Genomic DNA, 23,075 nt, shown 5'->3' with positions numbered 1-23,075 from the left:
ATCTGGTGAAATTGTATTAATATTGCATTATATATTTTAGAAAAACAAATATTACAAGTTCACAACGTTGTTTTTTTTTCAATGTCGCAATTTTGGGCCTGTTTATCCGGCTTAAAACCAGATCTTATTTTAGACTGTTTAATATGTAAAGAAATCACCATTGGAGAAGCTGCATTTGAAGTTAAAACAACACTGGTACAAACATGCCATAACAGCCAACAAGGGTTGACATTTGTGTAGTTGCAACATTTATTCCATTTGACCAAGCGGTAAATATACTGAAAATACACAGACGGTCCATTGAAGTACTTCCTTCTGTAACACATGCCAAAGACATACATTAATCTCAGCAAAAATACAACAGAAGTAATATTTTTTAACCAATAATTGTCCAAGAAAGCAGGCCAAAATTTAAATGCATATTTCCTTTCATGCAAAGGGGAGGAAGAAACTCTCCCACAATCCGTCCATTAACTGGATGCTGCTGTGTTTATGTTGACTCTTACTAAGAGCTCTTTATGCTTCATTGGACAGGTCTGCATGGAGACGTGGCAAATGAATTGTAAAACGGTTGCTGTGACCTGGCAGACATTCATAGAGTGTCATTAGTTGAGTTGAAATGGACAGAACATGTCGGTAGCCTCAAACGGTCTTCATTCGTCACATGGACAGTCTGTAAGAGTAACCGAAATGTTTGAAGGGTGTGCGGTACATTGCCTCGGGCTTCAGTTCATGCTTCTCGATGCATTAGCAAGGCTGTGGCGGCTGCTGGTTTTTCATTTCTCCTTTTATGTTTTCCTTGTACTTTCAGTGATGTACACAAATCACAAAAGACAATAAGAAAACATTCCAGAGTGTCTTGTAACCTTCTTTGAAGCTCTTTGCAATGTCAATATCACATTCATACATAATACAGGCCTTCCCTTTTTCTCCCTTAAAAATGAAATAAGCAAACAAAAATATTTTCCCCATTTGTCATTAAGAGTCTTACGCAACTGACAAACAAACAAAAAAAAAAAAAAATCACCTCTTCCATCCAATCCATCAACCTCTCCATGCCTCATCCACCCGGTGTCAAAAATCCCAGTCGTCCACATCCAGCTGACTGAGATCCGACTCCAGACTGGCCAATCCAGTGGGTGAATCCTGATGCTGCATGCTGTCGAGGCTGCTGATTGGAGAAACTGGACGCAGGAGCTCAGGAAGAGCCTCAGATGGTCTCCGCTTGAGCTGAAATGGCGTAATTAAGTGTAATTAAACACTGATATTACATTTACGTACATGTAAGCTAAACAAGACAGAATTTCAATGCAGCTTCACATTAACTGAAAAAATATAAGGGTTGGGTATCGTTTCGGATTATTTCGATATCGGTGCTAAATCAATACTTTTAAAATGGTACCGGTGCCAAAATGGTGCCTGAACCGATACTTTTGAGCCACCAAATTATGGTGGATGACTCTAGAAAAATCTTTAACTTGACAAAATCTTTAAAAAAAAATAATTTTAATATAACAATATAATTAAAGTAAACATCAGTTCATATTTAATACATTTGAGTTACATTAATATATTTCCTTTGATCATTTGTTGGTTAGCATGAATTTAAGATTTGCATGATGAAATTACATTAGCTTACTACTAACCTGTGGAAAGGCTGTCAGCAAAATACTGACCTCCTTTTTTCCATTTTTATATGGTTATCAGTAATCTAATGATTTGCCTTAATCTGAATAAGACATTAATTTGATCAAGGTGTTTACATAAGTTGCTTTTTTTTGCCCTCCCATTCATTTCAAATAATGTTCCTGAACATTTTCACAGTGTTTCCTAAAAATATATTATTCTGGAGTCATGATAAGTCATATATCTTATTGTTTATTTCTTGAATAAAAGTAGTTTTTAATGAAAAGAAAATTAAGGTCAGTATTAATAGCCTCCTTAAGACAAATTTACTGTATATTTTTTGATATACACAACAAAGTTACAAAATAATTTGACTAATTATTTCAACTTTCATAGTTAATGGATTAAGTCTTTAAACTACACTTTAATCTGAATAAAAGACTATAAACACTTAAAGGGACTTTGTCTGAATACAACTGTCTTGCAAAATAACTAGTAAAATGTTATGCACTGACTGTCAGCATGGGGAAGATAAAAAAAGTAGATATTAGAAATTAGTTAGTTAAACTATTATGTTTAAAAATGTGTTGTAAATAAATCATGTGTTGAAAACGAAAATCAAAAATGAAAACAAAACTGAACGAGTTGAATATGACTTACATGAGCGTGACTGAAAATTACACTTGATCAATGTGTTACATCTGTTCTTTGTTACCTGCCGACTGTTTGTAAATTAAATACTGCATTTCCTAAAGTAAAACTATGTACACTAGATTTCTGATTAATAATGGTCTCTGCATAGCCGAGCACTTCCTATATTAAAAGTGTTAAAAATCGCTATTTCCTGTGTCATTTGGGCGTCAACCTCTGACGAATGCGGGGAACTAGGCTAATGCGCAAAGCACCGTAATGACAGAGAGAGCGGGTGCAAGTGTCACCTAGAGCGTGCAGAGAGAGGCCTCAGTCATATCTCTGCAGTTTGCCACAGATGGCTGATCTCGCTTCTTCGTGGCGTTTTGACACAAAAATATGCGTCCAAATTTAGGGGGGCCAAGCTTGTTGACACGGGGACTGGTAAAAAAAAAACTCTGCATTTCGCAATGCAGGCGTCTGTGGTCCTTTACAGGTTATCAAAAATGTTTACATGGTAGTCTAGACTCTAAATCAGAGTATTGTCTAAATCATATTAAAATCGGAGCATTGGTGTCCATGTACGTACTCATTGAAAGAGCCATATGGTGTCAGAGACAGTGCATTCCTCTGCCTTTAAGCCCTCAAATGTGTCATTAAGTTTGACGTGTTTCCCCCTTACATGCAACTTTTGTAAATCATCTGCTTCATGTTGCTGTGTCAGAATCCTTGCTTGTCAAATACGCTTTAGAACGCTCAAAAGCAAACTTGATGAACATGCGTGTTGATCTGAAGAGAGATGCTCTCGCTCACTGAATGCACTGTACTGCGTGCGTCCATTCCCTAAGCAACAAGAACAAACGCCTGACATTGCCTGTCCGTATTCCTCAAAGTTGTTTAGAAATAAATGTTTAGAGATGGCGTGACAACGCGTACTTATGTGTGCCTTTGATGCACCCCTTTCTTACATCCTTGTCGCAGCACCAGTGGCATGGAAATTAGGCACTGAAATTCATATGCTGATTTGATCCGGTACATACCGGCTACAAAGGTACCGGTGCTCTAATGGCACCGGGTTTCGGTACCCAACCCTAAAAAATGTAGTGTTGAAAATGATAGTAGTAAAAATCGGTCAATTATGAAAGTAACTCTCAGCTCTGGAAAAGATAATAAACCATAGAAAGGGAATGGTAGCGCCATATTTAGTATTTCACTGGATGAAAAATTTGGCAGAAGAGTGTTTAATAGACTGTGTTGTCGTTTAAAGGCACAGTTGACCCCAAATTGTGTTTCCTTCATCTGTTGAACACAAAAGAAAACATCTTGAAGAATGTCGGAAACTGGTAACCACTGACTTCCATAGCTTGTTTCTTTTCCAACATTCTTTAAAATATGTTTTTTCATGAAGAAAATAATCTCGAGGACCGTAGTTGGGAACCACTGATCTAGAAACTACACACGACAAAGGGCATTGTAAAGACAGTAAATCTCGCAGAGAGTCTCATTTTCATCTGTTATAGATTCAATTTAGATGTACTGTATACTTTGACTTCACGCTGTAAAATCATCTTTTAGCTTCGTTTATGTTCTTTCATTTCAATTAAATAAAACGGTTTAAGTTCAATTTAACTATAAACTGCTCAGCAAAGACCAATAGTGTCACAGAAGAGAGTAAATCAGGGTATTTACAGGACTCAGATTGAAATTCAATACCTTTTAAGATCTTTTTTATCATCACCAGTTCAGGTTTCAACCAGTAACATTGCCGACATTTAAACTTGCAGTATATTTACTAAATACTGATCAGAAGAACCCTAAACTAAAAACTGTATTTATATACACTGAATAAAAATGTTAATCCAGCAGCAGCAGGAATTGCAGCATTTCCCTGGTCAACTGCAGTAAACAAAGCAGCGTAAATGTCAAATCTAGCAGGATTTGTTTGATTTCTTAAACTACACAGAATACCAATATTCAAAGATTAAATTCAGATGTACTTTAACATACTGATACCGAATTTAATATCTTGTGAAATTGCATTTAAGACTTTTAAAGGCCTTAAATTTCTCTAAATTTATTTATCAATTTTTAATACTTTTTAAGACCCTGAGGACACCCTGTAAATGTGCAATAATGTTTGATATTTGCTTGGAAGAGTGTAAAACTCACCTGTTTAAAAAAGGAATGGCCTATCAGAGAGCTGGCAGAGGGTCTGTGGTAAGACATAACATGAATTTTAATTCCCTCATTTTCTCTGAACACTTTTATGACAATATTTTTACTCTAAATCATTACAATACTCTTTTCGTGTTCCACAGTTCAAATAAGATATAGTGCATCCGGAAAGTATTGATAGTGCTTCACTTTTTCCAGATTTTTTATGTTACAGCCTTACTCTAAAATGAGTAAAAATCATTTAGCTCCTCAACATTCTACACACAATACCCCATAATGACAATGTGAAAAAAAAAGTGTTTTTGAAATTGTTGCAAATTTATTAAAAATAAAAAAGCTAAAAGAAATCACACGTACATAAGTATTCACAGCCTTTGCTGTGAAGCTCTAAATTGAGCACAGGTACATTCTGTTTCCACTGATCATTCTTGTGATGTTTCAGCAGCTTATTTAGAGTTCACCAGTGGTAAATTCAGCTGATTGGACATGACTTGAAAAGGCATACAACTGTCTATATGAGGTCCCAGGGTTGGCGATGCATGTCAAAGCACAAACCAAGCATGAAGACAAAGGCATTGTCTGCATATCTCCGAGACAGGATTATCTCGAGGCACAAGGCTAGGGAAGGTTACAAAAAAATTTCCGCTGCTCTGAAAGTTCCAATGAGCACAGTGGCCTCCATCATCTGTAAATGGAAGATGTTTAGAACCACCAAGACTCTTCCTAGAGCTGGACGACCATCTAAGCTGAGTGATCGGGGGAGAAGGGCCTTAGTCAGGGAGGTGATCGATAACCTGATGGTCACTCTGTCTGAGCTCCACCGTTCTTCTGTGGAGAGAGGGGGACCTTACAGAAGGACAACCATCTGTGTATCAATCCACCAATCAGGCCTGTAAGCTAGAGTGGCCAGACAGAAGCCATTCCCCACCTGGAATTTGCCAAAAGGCATCTGAAGGACTCTTAGACCATAAGAAACTAAATTCTCTGATCTGATGAGACTAAAATTGAACTCTTTGGAGTGAATACCAGGCGTTGCGTTTGGACAAAACCAGCCACCGCTCATCACCAGGCTAATACCATCCCTACAGTGAAGCATGGTGGTGGCAGCATCATGCTGTGGGGATGTTTTTCAGCAGCAGGAACTGGAAGACTAGTCAGGATAGAGGGAAAGATGAATGCAGCAACGTACAGAGACATCCCAAATGAAAACTTGCTTCAGAGTGCTCTTGACCTCAGACTGGGGCGACGATTCATCTTCCTTTCAGATTCATCAACAAAGTATTGAGCAAAGGCTGTGAATACTTATGTACATGTGATTTTTCAGCTTTTTATTTTTAATAAATTTGCAACAATTTCAAAAACTCTTCTCACATTGTCATTATGTGGTATTGTGTTTAGAATTTGGAGGAAATAAACAAATTTAATCCACTCTGGAATAAATCTGTAACATATAAAAATGTGGAAAAAGTGAAGCGCTATGAATACTTTCCACATACACTGTAAATATATTCATTTTAATCATACTGTTCATTTATAATTTTGAAATATTCCTTTTAAAATAAACATAAACATGAAGCAGCATTATTGACCTTTTCTCAGGATCTCGCTGTAGACACAGTTCCACAAAGGCATGAAAGTGAGAACTGAATGTTCGGCTATATGGGTTTCCCCCAGAGGAGGATGAGGGCTCTCCGTTTGTGTGTCGAGCTCCACCAGCGCCAGGGCCCTCGCAGATCCCAGAGTCGGCCCCTGAGCGAGATGGTTTCATGCTCAGCTCTTCAGGCGGGATGGTGGTGGTGTCCAGCAGGCAAGGGACTGTACCGTTCAGCTTCTCTAACAACATCTGACACATATCAGAAAACCCAAGAAGGTGTCAAGTTATGCAATGCTTTATAAACTAATATAAGAAAGAATCTTAAAATGCATTAGTGCACTGGTAACCAATGTAATTCTATTTTCTACTAATGTAATAATGATGTAATAATGTTCTAGTTTCTTCAACTTCATTAATATTTTAGCTTTTACAGTTTGTATCAATTCCAGCTTAACTTCTGAAATATTAAAAAAACATTCAAACAGTTTTTTATAGTATATAAAATTACAAAACAATAATCATCATGTGGCCTTACATTGTTGTTCTCTAACAATATCTGACACAGACAGAATTTTTGATGTTACATTTAATATATAAAAACAGGAAAAAAAGTTAAATAAACAGCAAGTGTTTGCTTTACCTGTGTAGCAGGCATGTCTTTAAAGGGCACATGTCCATTAGCTAACTCACACGCAGTGATGCCCAAACTGTAAATGTCTGAGCGGAAGTCATATCCTTGAAGATTCTGTTATACGCAAAAAATAAGCACAGTTACCATTATTAGATATTCATTTCTTCTGTATTTCATCTGTTTGAATGGTATAAACTACTGTTTTATTTATTCATTTATTTAGTCTGCATTTGCACAAATATTACAATTAAAATACAGAAATATTGAGAAATATAAATAATTACAATTTTAAATAATTAAATTTAAATTTGCAATGGCAATTATGCATGAAGGAACTCATGGCCATATTGCAGTGATCAACACGTGTTTGAATCTGAAATCTTGGTCAAGCGCACATTTCCTCAGTCATTCAGATCTGGCTTGAGGGCTTAAACCATCACGATAACAGAGCGGCAATTGATTTGGACTATTCTGACCAATACTTTGGCTGCAGATGTTCTGGTACCCTTCAGCCAACTTAGTAAATGATTCAATCATTTAACAATGGGGCTTTACAGGATTTTCAGCTGGAAAACTCAACTAATTGCCCCACGAGACTCTTTCCATGACTCCCGGGTCATGTGCCGAGGCATGTGTGGTATATCCTGCCAGATGTACAATTTCGTAGAGACAAAGAGAGATTAATGCATACGAATGAAAGACAATCTCTTAATGTTAGAACTAAGGCAGATGCATCTTTGAATAATATGTAATCGTTTTCCTCATATGCTGTGTTTTCCTCATATGCTGTGTTTATTCCAACCAACCAGGTTAATGAATGTGTGGTTTTAACCCTTAAAGCAGATTAAAATGATCTGTATGTGTCTGAAATGTATGATATCTGGTATTGAACAAAAGCTAGTGACATTTGCAATTCATTGGTGTAAATGAAAAACTAGAAGTACAAACAGTGTTCGTCTTGTAACATTTGATGTAAGCAGTTGATATTTTACCAAGTGAAATCAACATGCAGTCTGTTAATGATTGACCCTTACTACGATGGTGCGGGACATGGCCCCGCCCTTCATGGCAACTGCTCATTGGAAGACAGTGCCATGGGGATGGACCAAACCAGGTCACTTAAAACACCCTGCAACAAAGAAACTTTGCTTTTTGCATTAGCTGGCTTGCGCGCGTTGTTGCTATCTGCCCCCTCTTGCCTGCTCGGACACCACGCAATTGGGTCATCACAAACTTTCCATGCAAACCTCTTACGTTTCGGGACCGCCGAAACTGCACGAACTTCCGCAAACGGACTCTCGGCAGTCCGTCACCTCGGTAACCCAGGACAGCCATTCATGAGTCACCAGCCAATCAGGAGCGCAGTGTTTTCCTGAGGCCAACCGGCGAGGGAAGCTCAAGACTTCCAGGCTGCAGCAAATTTGCAAGTAACAAACAAATGTTGTCTCTTGCTGATCTGGTGCAGATTGATCTTAAGCAGTTAACGATAAGCCATATCTCTGCTTTCGTGGTTTCTCAGGTGTTATTTTAAGATCTTGTAAGAAGCATTAGAATTATTTTAGGACGGTTGTTCAACTCATTTTGTATCCTCTGAACTGCCTCTGTGTGTATGTGTGTGTGTGTGTGTTTGTTTGTTGTTTGCTTATTACGTAGTTAGTTTCATGTATGGTAGTGTAGCTCAATAAATCTTTGTTCTCATTTTGTAAGAACTGTGTTGTTTATGTGCTTGTAAGTCAATGCCGCGAGCTGTAGATCTTGTTACCTTGCTAGAGTTAACCCAATACTGTGTTATGGAAATAATATAAACAAGATTGGTAAGATACGATGTCTTCTATTTGCTGGACAAATGGTAGATAAAGGGTGAATCTTTTTATCTGATTCAATCTGACTCAATTCAGTCGAATCAATGATTTGAATCTTCAAGATCCGATTCAGTAAAATGAGCTAATAAACCCCTGATCGATCTTAAAACATAGGTTGATCCCCTACAATGCATTATGCAATTATGCAAAAAATATATATTTTTTAAGTCAATTATTGACAGTATTTAATTGTTTTCCTGAAATTATTATGCAAACATTAACTTACCTGCTGCAGAACTTCAGGGCTGAGCCACGGCAGTACTTTAACACTGTACTGGGGGAAATCATGTACAACACGAGCTCTCTGACCATGACGGATCAAACTGAAGATACTCCTAAGACCAGACAGAAACATCTGTCCATCTGCTGAAATCAGGATGTGGCTTGCCTTCACACTCCTATAGACACAAAGAAAAAAATTAATCACTTGATTTTGATACGATTTATTTAATTTAAACAGAGTATCATACATTTAAAACAATTCTTCAAACAAAATACACTTCATCCTAATCAACATAGATATTTACTTATCCATATACACTTAAAATGGCATATGAATTTCGACAGTTCGAAATAGAGCGAGATGAAGCACGAGCTTATTTTTTCTTCACCCGTTATTCGTCTATCACTTCAACTTATTTCTTCTTTTTACATGAAACTTCATCCTTTTTACATCTTTTATCATTCAATTTACCATTTTTACATTTGCTTATTTACCTTATAACGTATATAAAAGACACAAGACTGACAGTTTGGTGGGTTAGTTGACATGTTATCTCATTTGACTGATGATAATAACTTCTCAATTGTTCCTCACCGGTGAACATAGCCCATCTGATGAATGTACTCCAGAGCTCTCAGCACCCCCAGCAGAATGTATGCAATTGTCTGCTCACTTAAACCATCTGTAAAGTGTGTAATGATCAAATCTCGTGCTGATCCTGATGGAGAAGAGAAATGCAAAAGGAACAGTTACCAGAAAAAAAATGGTATTATGATTTCTTCTAGTCTACTTAATCCAAAGTCTCTGAGCTCACCGTAGGCCATGAAGGGTGTGATGACCCACAGTTCATTCTCAGCGATGAAGACGCTCTTATACGGGAGGATACAGGGGTGGTGGAAAAGCTTAGACACATGGAGCTCTCCCTTTGGATTAAACAAAGGTAAATGTAATGGTTATGCAGGATTTAATTAACCAGTGGTATTTGTTCTGCACTAACTAGACTAATAAAATCAAATCAAAAAAACTAAAACAATTTTCAAAATAAACATTATTCACTAAAACGAATGAAAACAGTTTTACATATTAAGTCTGGTTTATACTTCTGTGTCAAGCGACCGGAGTGACCCACGGCGCATGCCCTGTGCGTAGCCGTGCATTTATACTTCTGCGTGCTGTTTGTGTTGCTCTGCAATAACACTTTCACAACACTAGTGGCACTAGTTCCTTCGCGGGTGTTTTGTTTTTTCTGAACGCTACCTTAATGTACAAGTAGCTAAAACTCGCTCATTCAGAGGCGGGAACTGGCGGACATGCAACAACTTTAATCATAAAGTAACACAAAAGTTTCCATCTGGACCTCCTTTACGGGACTTGACGGAACTTGTAAACACTCGCTCCATTGGGCTTGCGGCTCTCAGCACCACCCACACTCATCACCACTACCAAGCCGACCAATTACAGAGGTTGCGCCATGTGTCATTGTGATATGAAGTTACTTTTTTGAGAGGTGCGCATCAGCCACGGCGAAGGGTATGCGACCATGCAAAGGCTGCGCCGGACCATACATGTGCACTTGACGCAGAAGTATAAATCAGCCTTTAGACAAAAAATGTCTGATTAATGATAAACACAAAACTAAAAAACTTCAAATGTAATTGAAAAGTTGCCTTGGCATTGACACTGAAAAAAAAATATTTACAAAAAAAGTACTGTGCAAAAATATATCTGCAAAAGTAATACAAATGAAAAACAAAAACACAAAAATGACCAAAATTAAACTGCAAAATTAAACCTGAAAATTTAAACAATAAAAAAGTCAAATAAATACTGTAAATGTATCTGTACAGCACATTTTATACATAAATTGCAACTCAAAGTGCTTCACAAGCATTAAACTATTAGAAAAAAAAAAATTTAATATTGGAAACAACATGAACACAAAGTAATCAAAGCTTTGAATGATTCATAAAGTAAGTAAATACAGAATCCAGCACTAGAAGAACGGCACATTTGAATAGGAATATATTTTGACAAACAAATCAGACCACAAAAAGGTGTCAAGTTATGAAATGCTTATATAAAAAAGATATTATGCTTTATAAACTAACATAAAAAGAATCTTAAATCCTTTTAAGGAATGTAATTCTATTAAAACTAGTTCAATAAACTAATTTCTTCAATTTCATTCATTCTCTAGTTGCTGCATTTTGTATCAATTCAAGCTTAACTATTGAAATATGAAGAAACATTCTAACAGTTTATTATACTACATAAAAACACACAACAATAATCGTTATGTGGTTCCAAAGAGTTTCTATTGAACATGTTTTGATGAATGCTAGAAACTGGTTGACTCTGATGTCCATAGTGAAAGAAAATTTAAATAATATTCAACATTCTTCAAAATTTCTTCTTTTGTGTTCAACAGAAAAAAACAGGTTTTAAACAAGTGAAGGGTAAGTAAATAATACTAATAATATGAAGTGAAAGAAAAATTCAACTCAAAATGTCACATCTACTCACCTGTAAGTAACTGACCATGTCGTTGGCACATGAATCCAGGTCAATGCGCCGGATGGCCACATGCTCTCCTGTGGGTTTGTACACAGCAAGATTGACTGTCATCAAGTCCACCAGACCTCGACCTACACAAGCAGAAACGAACACACACACTCACTACCAGCTGTAGGAATCAGAGCAGAAGTGTTATGCAGCCTGAACCTTACCTATGACATTGCGCAGCTCATAGGCACTGCTGTCTGGAAGAAAGCTTCCCATGGTGTCCCTTTGAGGGAGAGGGTTCAGAGACTCCCGACTGTCCTCATGGGCCTGAGCCAATGAAAGAAAAGAAAAAAAAGGAAGTCATCGGTCAAATACAGCATGAGCCACACAAATGCTTAAATAATACACCTGCGAACTGACATTGGCTGTGTCTCCATCCACTTCCTGATGCAAAACAGTGCATTGCGAACTGGACATTAGAATGGACTTCAATTCATTAATATTTAGACAGTGTAAGTGGTGAATGGATTGAGACACAGCATACTTGAGTTATGCTGTGATTTTACTGTGCAGTTGTGAAAATGGTTTGCGGATTTTCATAGCCATACAGTGACCCAACAAAGTATTATCTCAATGCATAATTCACACAAATAAGACGGCAAAATATCAAATCAACTCATTTAATCGAAGGAGCATTTCAAGAAAATTAGCTTTTAAAAATATCAAATAATACAATCACATATACTAAACAAAAAACATGTAATTAGCTGTGTAACATTGTTAAGTTGTTAAGTTTGCCAAATTTGGGATGAACAAACCTAGTAACATCTAAATAAACAAATCTAGTTTACTGCGCATAGTAAAGTCGCAGTGTTCATGGTGTAACTGCTACCTTCTACCACCATTCTTGTTTAATGTGAAAAAAGCTATATACACACAGAAACTCAAGAAAGAACTTTGTTTTTGATAATACAACATGTTTTAAAGGGTCAGTTCACCCAAAAACTAAATTTTGTTATTTATTACTCATCCTCATGTCGTGTCATCTTTGTTCATCTTTCACAAATTCAATCACTTCCACTAAACCACATATTCAGATATTTTAGATGAAATCTGAGAGGTCTCTCATCCTCTGTACACAGAAACTATCAAGAGATGTTTAAAATCCAGAAAAGGACCCCAAAACATTCAGTGTGACTTCAGATCTTCAACTAATCATATGAAGTTTCATTGGTTCAAAAATTGAAAAATTGGTTCAAACTGCGAAGTAATTGCACACCCTGACGACCTGAAGCGAGAGAAGATATACATGTATATATATATATATATATATATATATATATATATATATATATATATATATATATATATATATATATATATATATATATATATATATATATATATATATATATATATATATATATATATATATATATATACAGTTTAGGTTTAATAAAATGTTTCTTTTTAAAATATTTTCCAAATGATGTTTAACAGAGCAATGAAATTTTCGCAGTATGTCTGATAATATTTTTTCTTCTGGAGAAGAAAATAAAACTAGAATAAAAGCAGTTTTTTAATTTTTTTAAAAACGTTCCAAGGTCAAAATTATTACTATTTTTTTACTTTAACTGCAGTTTGTCAGTTTCACTTTCATTCAGGAACATTTCATGCAAGACGTCCATGACAAACAAGATATTGGATGCGAATATGAACTGTTGGAAGAGTGTTGTTTTAATGGAATTTGATACCGCACGCGTATGGGAAAAGAAACTCAGCATATTGCGGTTTATGTGTCTGTGGTCCTTCACTGACTTGGTAGATGCAGAGAATAGTGTCAAACAGCCGTGTGTGTGTGTGTGTGTGTGTGTGTGTGTGTGTGTGTAGACTCTGCTGTCGCAAAATGCAGCGAAAGTCCTACATGACGGTAATGGTTTAATTGCGGTGTTTATATGTCTGTATTGCACTTCAATAATGCGACTAAAATACTCCACATCTTAGTCGGATTAAGGTAATATTAAAATAAATAAATAAATAAATAAATAAATAAATAAATAAATAAATAAATATATATATATATATATATATATATATATATATATATATATATATATATATATATATATATATATATATATATATATATATATATATATATATATAAAATCGCTGTTTACATGGTAGACTCTTAGTCAGAGTACTGTCCTAATCTTATCAAAATCGGATTATTGATGTCCATGTAAATGTACTCACTGTTTCTGCTTCTTTTTCTGGACTTTGAACCTCTCTTGATGATTGTGGTCTATGAAAGATGAAGGAACTTTCAGAGTTAATCTAAGATATCTTGATTTGTGTTCTGCAGATGAACAAAGGTCTCAGGAGGTTGGAGGAGTATGAGTATGAGAAAAGAGAAGAAAACTGTATATAAATTTAAACCTATGAAATAATGTTGATAATTTGGTTTTGCTCTCCCAGCAATAACATTTTAAACTGTAAACAAATGTCACAATATTGTGACAATATTCACCAAATAAATTCAGCCTAGATGACCTTTAAATAAGCTTGAGGTAAATGTCTGGCACTCATTTTGACATTTTGTTTCTAATACAATCCCATTTCATATATGTGACTTAATTGGAAATACTTTTTTGACTCACTGTATATTCACACATTCTGCAAGTGTTCTGTAGATACTGAAGCACCTGATTTCTTTTTGAATATGATCCATCATTAACCTTTTGTGTTCCTGACAGGATCAGAGATTTCAGTGCATCACTATGCAAGCAGTGGGTTTGGGTAGCAAACATTTTAAGTGCACGTTAGCTTTCCGCCAAATGCATCATAGTATTTCCGCATTTCAACCGAACATACTATGACCACCAATGTGAGTTTCAGTGAATTTAGGAAACATTTCAAGATCACACACCCATACAATCACAGACACTGAAGCCACTGTTGAGATAACAGCACAAACCAACCTGGTTTTGAAGAAGAGAAGGGTTTTATTGCGCATACACTGAAAGATCCCAGCCATTGCAAAGCCCTTTATAGAATCAAACCAATCAAGTTCTGAGAGACGACAAATTATGGCCAATTATACATTCAGCCCAACTGTTCGGAGACCAAGAGCATGAACGGCTTCATAAAAGCATGTCAGAAGCTTCATTTGGTTATAGATATGCATAATCCCATCAATGCCTGTTTTTACTTTCTCAAGAGTTTCCCTCAGTTTTGCCATGGAACACAGAGACAGGAATATTAACATGAGAGAGAATCTGTTAATGGAGATCATGCATGTCTATGGCAACTCATACAATATTTCAAAAAATAAATGAATTTTATGCCCTTTGTAGCGTTTGCAGGATGACTTCAGTGAACAGTGAAGCAAGCCCAGGATGACTCCATGTTTTGCATTAACACAATCAGAATCATCTCCCTTCACATGCTTAGGTGACCATTGACATCATCTCCATTTTCATGGTTAAAGCAGAATATAAAGGCGTAGGGATTCACTCTGTGAATAATCTATGTGTTAATCTATGATCGGAGAATGATCTAACAGTACATAAATCACTGACTAATCTTATATGCACTTAAAAGTCACGCGAAGTGCTTGGACAAGAATTTTTATTTAGTGTTTGATGGAATCTCAACTGAAACAAAGTGGAGGTGGGACAGCTCCTCCCCTTTTAATAGAACAGCCAATAGCATTTTGCTTTATCATTGCTCCGCCCATGAGAGTGGTTGAGTTCGAGCGCATTAAATATGAAGCTCTTTAAGTGGGCGGGCATTTTAGATACTAGAGAGCATTTGATTGGTTACGATTTGATAATGAACTGAAGTGATGCAAAAAAAAAGTTGATCCATTTAGGGGGAAGGGACAAACTACAAGCCTTACGTGTTTATATCAGTTTTGTATCTTCTAAACGTGAATTTTGTCACAGTTTTGGAGCACACTAGCTTACAGATATCCTAAAAACTAACAAAACTAATACTAACATCTAAAAAAAATATTTTATGGGACCTTAAATTATACTTACTCATAGTCCTGTTATAGCTGATATTAAGATGTTTTCTTCAAAGAGAGAGTCTATCTAGTGGTCATAGTGGCTAATCATCAAGTAAAGATGCCATTCATTAACATCACTGAATGCTTATGTCCTCCTTTCTTAAAGAGACAGCTCACCCAAAAGTGAAATGGTGTCGCTAATATACTCAGTGATTATTTGCTCATATAAACTGTACTGATTCTTTAAAACGAGTGTTACTCTGTTTAATTTTATTGCTTTTTAATTATAAATCTTGACCAAGGCCAACATTTCTTTCTCTTTGGTTCATCAAGCATTTCCTCCATCATAAAACTTGACCCAAGTCAACTCAAAACTTTTCTTTCATAAGTCTGAGCGGGTGTGAAAGTATGAGTGCCAAAGCAGCACCATGAGTGCATGCATGCAAACACAGGAGCACAGGGGATGTATTCATCTCTGCGCTCACAAACATACATCATTAAACTTACATTTGCACACTTTATGCAATCTCACATGCTCACACACACACACAGTATCGCACACCAACAGGCGAATGGAAAAGCTGAAGATATTCCACACTTACTTTCCTTAGTGGGCTTGCCTGAGTTTGCTCTGGTGTAGAGAAACCGTGTAAATGACGCAAAAGACACACATACAAACAAATAATCTACCTTTAAAGTGGTTCTCACAAATTTAGGAATAACCACACTGGGACATCTGTAAATTTCAAAGAGCCTCTCTTAGCTTCTACAGCCTTCATGCAATTTCATCCATATGAGTATATATTTAAAAACAATTGATGCCCATTTATTAAATAGATTAACATCATGAGAGAAAGATTCTACCATAAATGTAAGAAACAGTATCCATCAAAAATGTCTTTATTTTAAAATATAATATGCAACATATATTATTTATACCACAGCACACTGCATATGCTAAATAAATATAATGGATCAAATAATTTATGCACGCAGCAATTTTGGTTCTATTACTTGAGAAATCAATAGGGTATATGCACAACTAGTGTTTCTTCGCATACTGTTGAACTTCCGGTGAACGGTTAATGTGACTTTTTCAATTGTATACAGTTACTTTTACAGCATCGATGTTGTAATGTAATTAAAATACAATCAGTTAAATAGACTACAGCATTCATTTAGTTGTTCAAGTGTAAAACAAGTTGGAAATCCGTTTACATGCACACGCCCGTCAGGATCAGCAGGCAAGTGCAGAAATGCCATTGGAAATACTGGAGTAAAATAAATGTTCATAGTTTAAAAATATGGCAGGGAAAATGAAATTTAATGCAGTCATTCTTATACAATCTGAGACCCACTCTATATCGTATATAAGTCAGGCCTTAAAAAAGACAGAAACAGAACAGACCTTAAACGTGCCGATTTTGTAACTGCATAAAGTTCACCGGGAGAAATTGACCCAGGTTACTGAAAATTAAAAGTCTTTCTGCATATACCCTAATCAACAACATAAATGAGCCACAACTAGTTGTGTAACGGATCACAAATCTCACGATTCGAGTCACATAATTTTTTTTTTAGGAGAGAAGTAAATAAATAAATAAATAAATAAAATTGTAAAATATTCTGTACTGTGATACATTCACTGTTAATACCACTGTTGCTGATAACGCTATGAATCTAACATTATAATTTGAACAACCCCTATATATTTTTAGTCTTATTTTTAATAAATGATTCAGTTATTCACTCATAAAACTTCACGTTTCATTGCTAGATGATTATTGTTGAAGAATTATTCAGTGGCATATTTTTGATTGCTGGTTGTCACCACCTATTAGTTAAATAATGCAATTGCTGCCAACAACGTTAATTTTTTGAGCGTCGTTAAATTCATGACGGTGATTGTAATCTTTACCATGAACATCGGTGATTTTATCTAAACTATAAACTGTTGTCCCAGTACTTCTGTGTTATTTGACTGTAACTTCATAACTAACTCAAAAGGCCAAAGACTGAATCTCTTTCTTTATTTTCACGATTTCAGATTTGAATGCAGCAATTTAAAGGATTAATAAACATATGTAAATCACCATCATTTATTATTTGTTGCGTGGTTGTTGCACAAGTAGTGACAGAAAACACCTTTAATGAAACCCACCACAACTTTTTCAGTTTTTTCATCATTATATTTTACAGGAAAGCCTAAATGCTTTCGTATTTGTGACTGGAATGATGCGAAAGGCGATCTCTCTACGATTGTTACAAATTTAAAATTTCTTAACCAATAAAAAAATGATTAATCTGCGGGTCACGTGTGTTCCGAACTGTGGGTTGTGATCCATCCGAATCACGGATCAACCATGATCCGTTACACCCCTAGCTACAACTATTAAAACAACAACAAAAAAAGTTTATAACTAAATAATCTTTGTTATGCATTACCATTTAACACATAACAGCCAGAAGCAAACAGAAATGTATGTCTTTACAGCGGACATGAAGAAGCAATTGAGGACCACAGCAAAATGAGTGAAAGCAGGGGGGGTGGGGGGTGGGGGTTGCAGAACTATGAAAAGATTCACTTCACGTTAGGATGGAAACCCAAACTTGTGTCCAAAATGCACAGAAACCCAAAGACTTTTACAAATGTTGATGTCTAAACTAGTCTATAAGCAAATGTCCACAATCTACCAATGCATGTACTATTCCTGCAATATATAGAACTCGTATGGTATTAGAAATCCAACAGATCAGTCCATTTGTTGTAAGGTTGCAGTGACTCAGCTGTCAGTTTCACCACAGAAGCGATCCATCAACACCTAGCAATTACACTACATCACAGCCAGCTCCACGGACAGATACATCACCACAGGAAGGATATTAAAAAGCTCACAGACACAAGGACACACGCAATCTGCTGTTACCACCATCATTAGTCACCATGATGCAAATGCTGCATTTTATTGCATAGCAGTGTCACACCACACTGTATTTACAACACATTTACAAAAAAAAGTGATATTAAATTTACAACACCCATAATAAAGTGCACACAAAACAAACAGCAAGCGGAATAGCTTCATAGCTGCTTTTGCAAAGGTACCAGTTGGTTGTGATCATGGTTAATCTCAGCATATGTAGATCTTCTCTATTGCTGTTGGTCTGCATAGCTGACTATGAGGGGGATTTGTGTGCAAAACTGTGTATTACTCTGGGCCAATTGTTCTTTTCAAGGTTGCAGAGATATTTTGAAATATGACATTATTATTGGCTACGTTAACACAGCAGCAGAATCCGCTAGTTAAGTTGTGACGTATGGAATACTGTTTTTGTGTCCACTACTCATTGCGTCCACTTTTTAGTCATATCACACATTGAATTTTATATAAAATCAGTCTCTAGACTTGCGGCATCAAAGACACTAATTTATTAAATTTATTTATTAAAATTAATCACTTTCTGGCCATTGGATATTAGGCATGGATATATATATATATATATATATATATATATATATATATATATATATATATATATATATATATATATATATATATATATATATATATATATATATATATAGTAAAAATCTATTTATTGAATTAATCACTCTATTAAAAAAACTTTGGCTAGAATTATGCATTACAGGCTTAAATTATAGAAATAACAGATGAAGCAGTGTTGTGCCAAGAAATGTACCCCTACCGTAAATTGTACCCCCTCTAAAATGTGCATATATTAACTTAATTTGATTAAAAAAATTAATAATAAAGTTATGACAACTAATGACAGTGACTGAGGTGAGTTCCATGAATTGAACCTTTACCTTACAGAAGACATACACATACATACATACATACATACATACATACATACATACATACATACATACATACATACATACATACATACATACATACATACATACATACATACATACATACATACATATATATATACACACACACATACACATATACATATATAATCATATTAGCCTACGTTTTAATCAAGTGATCGTGATTTTCGAAAGTATTACAGTGCTTTATAAATGTTTATTATCAGTGTGCGAATTATAACTGATGATTGGGCGTGGGGGTAATAAAGTAATATATGCTTCAGTGAATCAAGTTTATATATTTAGTTAAATTATATCTTATGTAATAATAAAATGTATTTACGTTTTCAGTGTTTTGTGGGATAGGCTATTTAGTGTATTCTAACCCGATTAGCTTTTTCGGCTTACTTTAGGGCAAACTACGTGTCTAATTTGACTTTATTTTTAGGATATATGCAGAAACACCTCTTTTATGAGAAATCAGTCTTGTGACCTCTTATGGTGTCTATCAGTGCTCAAAATCTGCCAGCTTTAGACTGTTGAATGACTTTTTTTGTGTATAGATGGATTGGCATTCACAATAGTGTGAACCGTTATTGGGGTGGTGAAATTGATATTTTAATTACAAAGCAAAAACCCTTTTCCCTTTTGAACACAACATATTTTATTCTGAGAAACTTTTAAAATATTTTGGAGCAGTAAACATGCCAGGCTAAATAATTCAAATTAATCATTGACTTCTGCTGTCTTCATTGGTTTCAACAACACAGATTCCATTACAATCTAAAACGGCATCTTTCGATATCTTTTCTGCTGGAGATACTGTTGTCCAAAAGAAACTTACATATACCCTAGAAACAGTATAACAGAACATTTTGGTGGTTTTAAAACCTTGACTTTTCCAAACCGCGGTATATCTTGAAAATGGATATCATCCCATGCCTATTCCAGACTTCCACCTACATATGCAAATGTACTTGTCAGTCATAAATATTTCTGTAAATGTTGCCTATGTAAATGCAGTTGTCAATCCCAAAGACTGGCAGTGTAAACGTAGCCAATGCTTAAACCAAATGTTTTGATTTTGTAGGTCTCCCCTTCACACTCACCCTGGCTACAGTGGAGTAAGCACAGGCAGGTGGTTTGCTAAAAGAAGCACAAGAAGCACAGCAACATGAGATGCTGGACCGCTGAACTCACCTCCAAATAACTCCAGATCCCTCAGGCTTTCCACACTAAGTTTCTCTGACACCCAGCGCTAAGAGAGAAAGAGAGAGAGATGGGGGTGAGAATGTAAAAGCGTGAGTAAAAACAGTTCATTTGAAAGCCAAGCTATAAGCTGAATGGAACAAACAGGAAAACCTCATTGTGTCTGCTCATAGGGGAAAGTGCAGCAGTAGGAACTAGCATGTTGTTAGACTAGATGTTTTAAGGGCTTTAAGGATAATAAGTTAACCTAGCAAGTTACTTTGTACTGTAACTGTTTTATTAAATCATGAATAAGCTTTTCCGCATCAGACATTAATAGCATATGTCTAAAATTGGCAACATTTTTAAATTGAAAAAAAAAAAATGCAGTTTTAGGCAGCACGGTGGCGCAATGGGTAGCGCTCTCGCCTCACAGCAAGAAGGTCGCTGGGTCAGTTGGCATTTCGGTGTGTAGTTTGCATGTCCTCCCAGTGTTTGCGTGGGATTCCTCCGGGTGCTCCGGTTTCCCCCACAAGTCCAAAAACATGCTCTTTAGGTGAATTGGGTTGGCTAAATTGTCTGTAGTGTATGAGTGTTAATGGGTGTGTTTCCCAGTGATGGGTTACAGCTGGAAGGGCATCTGCTGCGTAAAAAACATATGCTGGATAAGTTGGCGGTTCATTCCGCTGTGGCGACCCCAGATTAATAAAGGGACTAAGCCGAAAAAGAAAATGAATTAATGAAAATGCAGGTTTACAGATGCTTATAATCTGGCCTTCAAACAACAGGTTGCTATTAAAAATCACCCCCAAATTTTTGACTGAAGATCAGGACTGAACTGATAGTCCATCAAGGGTTAGACAGTGTTCTAGGTTTTTGCATGTGAGGTTTTTGGGGCCAATAGGAAAGACCTCAGTTTTATCTGAATTTAGTAATAAGAAGTATTTAGTCATGCAGTTTTTAATATCAGCTATACATACATTCATTCATTTTCTTTTCGGCTAAGTCCCTTTATTAATCTGGGGTCAACACAGCAGAATGAACCGCCATCTTATCCAGCATATGTTTTAAGCAGCGGATGCCCTTCCAGCTGTAACCCATCACTGGAAACCACCCATACACTTCCATTCACACACATACTGTACACTACGGACAATTTAGCTTACCCTATTCACCTATAGGGCATGTGGGGGAAACCGCACAACTGCTTTCTCTCAAGGTTTTTCTTTACTTTCATCAATTGGTAAAGTTTGTTCCTCGCCACTGGCTTGCTTGGTTTGGGAAATGTGGAGCTGCGCATCGATGGATTTGCTCTTCAATGTTTGGACTTTCAGCAGTAAAAATTAAACCATATTGAACTGAACTGAACTAAACTGAACTTCACCTCTGAAAACTGGACTGACACAGTTTCAGTAAACTAGAACTTCTATGTTAAGCTGCTTTGGCACAATCTACATTGTAAAAGCTCTAAAGAAATAAAGATGAATTGAATTAAATCACCATATAATTTTAAAAAGAAGAACATAAAATATATTAATCTGCTTATGTGACGGACATCAGTTGTACTTATCTTTGTACGCTAATTTGAAGACATCTTGAGTAAACAGCAATGAAATGCACACATGTTAAACGTGAGCAGGAAATGATGCAACCTGTTTTACCAAATACAGAGTTTGTTATGCATTGAGCTCCATCAAGATGACTCACCAAAAAAGACATGGATCCTGAGATGGTGATGATGACAGGTAACAACACTTTTACAAACCCTAAAAGAGTAAAAATCTGCAAATAAATAACAGAGTATAAAATAATCATAATCTGACACTTATGAAACATGTAGAAGCTCTTAAATGACACATTACCTCAATAAAATCGAATTACATGTATTGGCTTGATTGATTAACGTTACTGCATGTTTTTGTAAATAAAACACAATAAGACTCAGCATACGTAATGTACATGTATCGACACTTTAAAAAGCAAGGCAATTCAAATTTGACATACCAGCTTACAGGTCAGTTTCTGTGTTACTCAAGCAGCGACATGAATATCTCTCACTTATGAAAAACACAGCTCCTATGTCCAATATGCTTGTGTAAGAGCTGCAGTGTTGTCGTTCAACTCACCCTCCGCGAATAACTTGTGTAGCTTTTACAAATATAAATCGTCAAATTTTCGACTATCAACAAAGCTGTGGATATAACGTATTTCTTCTCCTCGCCGTGGGCTGGGTCGTGTTGAGGAACGGTCGGTGATTGGACAAGTGACGTTGGCCAAAGGTTTCACCCTTGTCTCCCCATTGGTCTAAATCTTATGCGCCAAAAAAAAAAAAAACTACATTCTGTGTTGCCAAATGTTCTCCTCACCCCCCCCCCCCTCCCTTTACTGATTTAGTGTAAAAAAAAAAATAATCAAAAAGCACATTATCGGTCAAAAGTTTGGGGTCAGTAGGATTTTTAAATGTTTTAAAATAAGCTTATCCTGCTCACCAAAGCTGCATTTATTTAATCAAAAATACAGTACAAACTGTAAAATTGTGAAATGCTATTGCACTATAAAATAACTGTTCAAAAGTCCAGTTCTTCAGATTCACATTATCCTTCAGAAATCACTCTAATGTTCATTCTTAATTATTATTATTATTATTATTATTAGTAGTAGTAGTAGTAGTAGTAGTAGTAGTAGTAGTAGTAGTATTGGTATTAGTAATAAAAGCAATAATGACTGCAGTAAATATTTTATTTAAAACTACATACAATAAGAAAGCAGTTTTTTCATTTTTTTAATAAAT

At 35.8% G+C, this 23,075-nt stretch overlaps 1 protein-coding gene across 7 annotated transcripts; it reads right to left on the bottom strand.

Moving 5' to 3' along the window:
- Positions 1-225: 225 nt before the first annotated feature.
- Positions 226-22,518, bottom strand: strada (STE20 related adaptor alpha). 7 transcript variants are annotated; one of them, XM_056453655.1, is made up of 14 exons: positions 22,289-22,503; positions 21,992-22,066; positions 20,297-20,354; positions 15,858-15,886; positions 11,468-11,570; positions 11,265-11,386; positions 9,556-9,664; positions 9,336-9,459; positions 8,745-8,916; positions 6,666-6,770; positions 6,021-6,274; positions 4,426-4,468; positions 1,028-1,230; positions 226-933 (listed from the first exon to the last, which is right to left on the bottom strand). In XM_056453655.1, the coding sequence occupies exons 2-13, from the start codon at positions 22,001-22,003 to the stop codon at positions 1,075-1,077; spliced, it is 1,287 nt and encodes a 428-aa protein (XP_056309630.1). In that variant the 5' UTR covers positions 22,004-22,066; positions 22,289-22,503; the 3' UTR covers positions 226-933; positions 1,028-1,074. The 7 variants fall into 7 exon arrangements, with proteins under 7 accessions (XP_056309630.1, XP_056309633.1, XP_056309627.1 ...); XM_056453658.1 differs by having other exon boundaries at positions 226-1,230; positions 22,411-22,518; XM_056453652.1 differs by having other exon boundaries at positions 226-1,230.
- Positions 22,519-23,075: the final 557 nt, after the last annotated feature.

This window comes from Danio aesculapii, chromosome 3 (assembly GCF_903798145.1).
Source record: "Danio aesculapii chromosome 3, fDanAes4.1, whole genome shotgun sequence".
Classification (NCBI taxonomy): Eukaryota; Metazoa; Chordata; class Actinopteri; order Cypriniformes; family Danionidae; genus Danio; species Danio aesculapii.
This window is presented reverse-complemented; position numbering and strand designations above follow the sequence as displayed.

Coding starts and splice junctions, on each gene's coding strand:
- strada (XM_056453658.1), bottom strand. Junction 9,460..9,555: donor CACACCCTTCATGGCCTACG/GTGAGCTCAGAG, acceptor CTTCTCCATCAG/GATCAGCACGAGATTTGATC. Junction 8,917..9,335: donor CAGATGGGCTATGTTCACCG/GTGAGGAACAAT, acceptor TTGTGTCTATAG/GAGTGTGAAGGCAAGCCACA.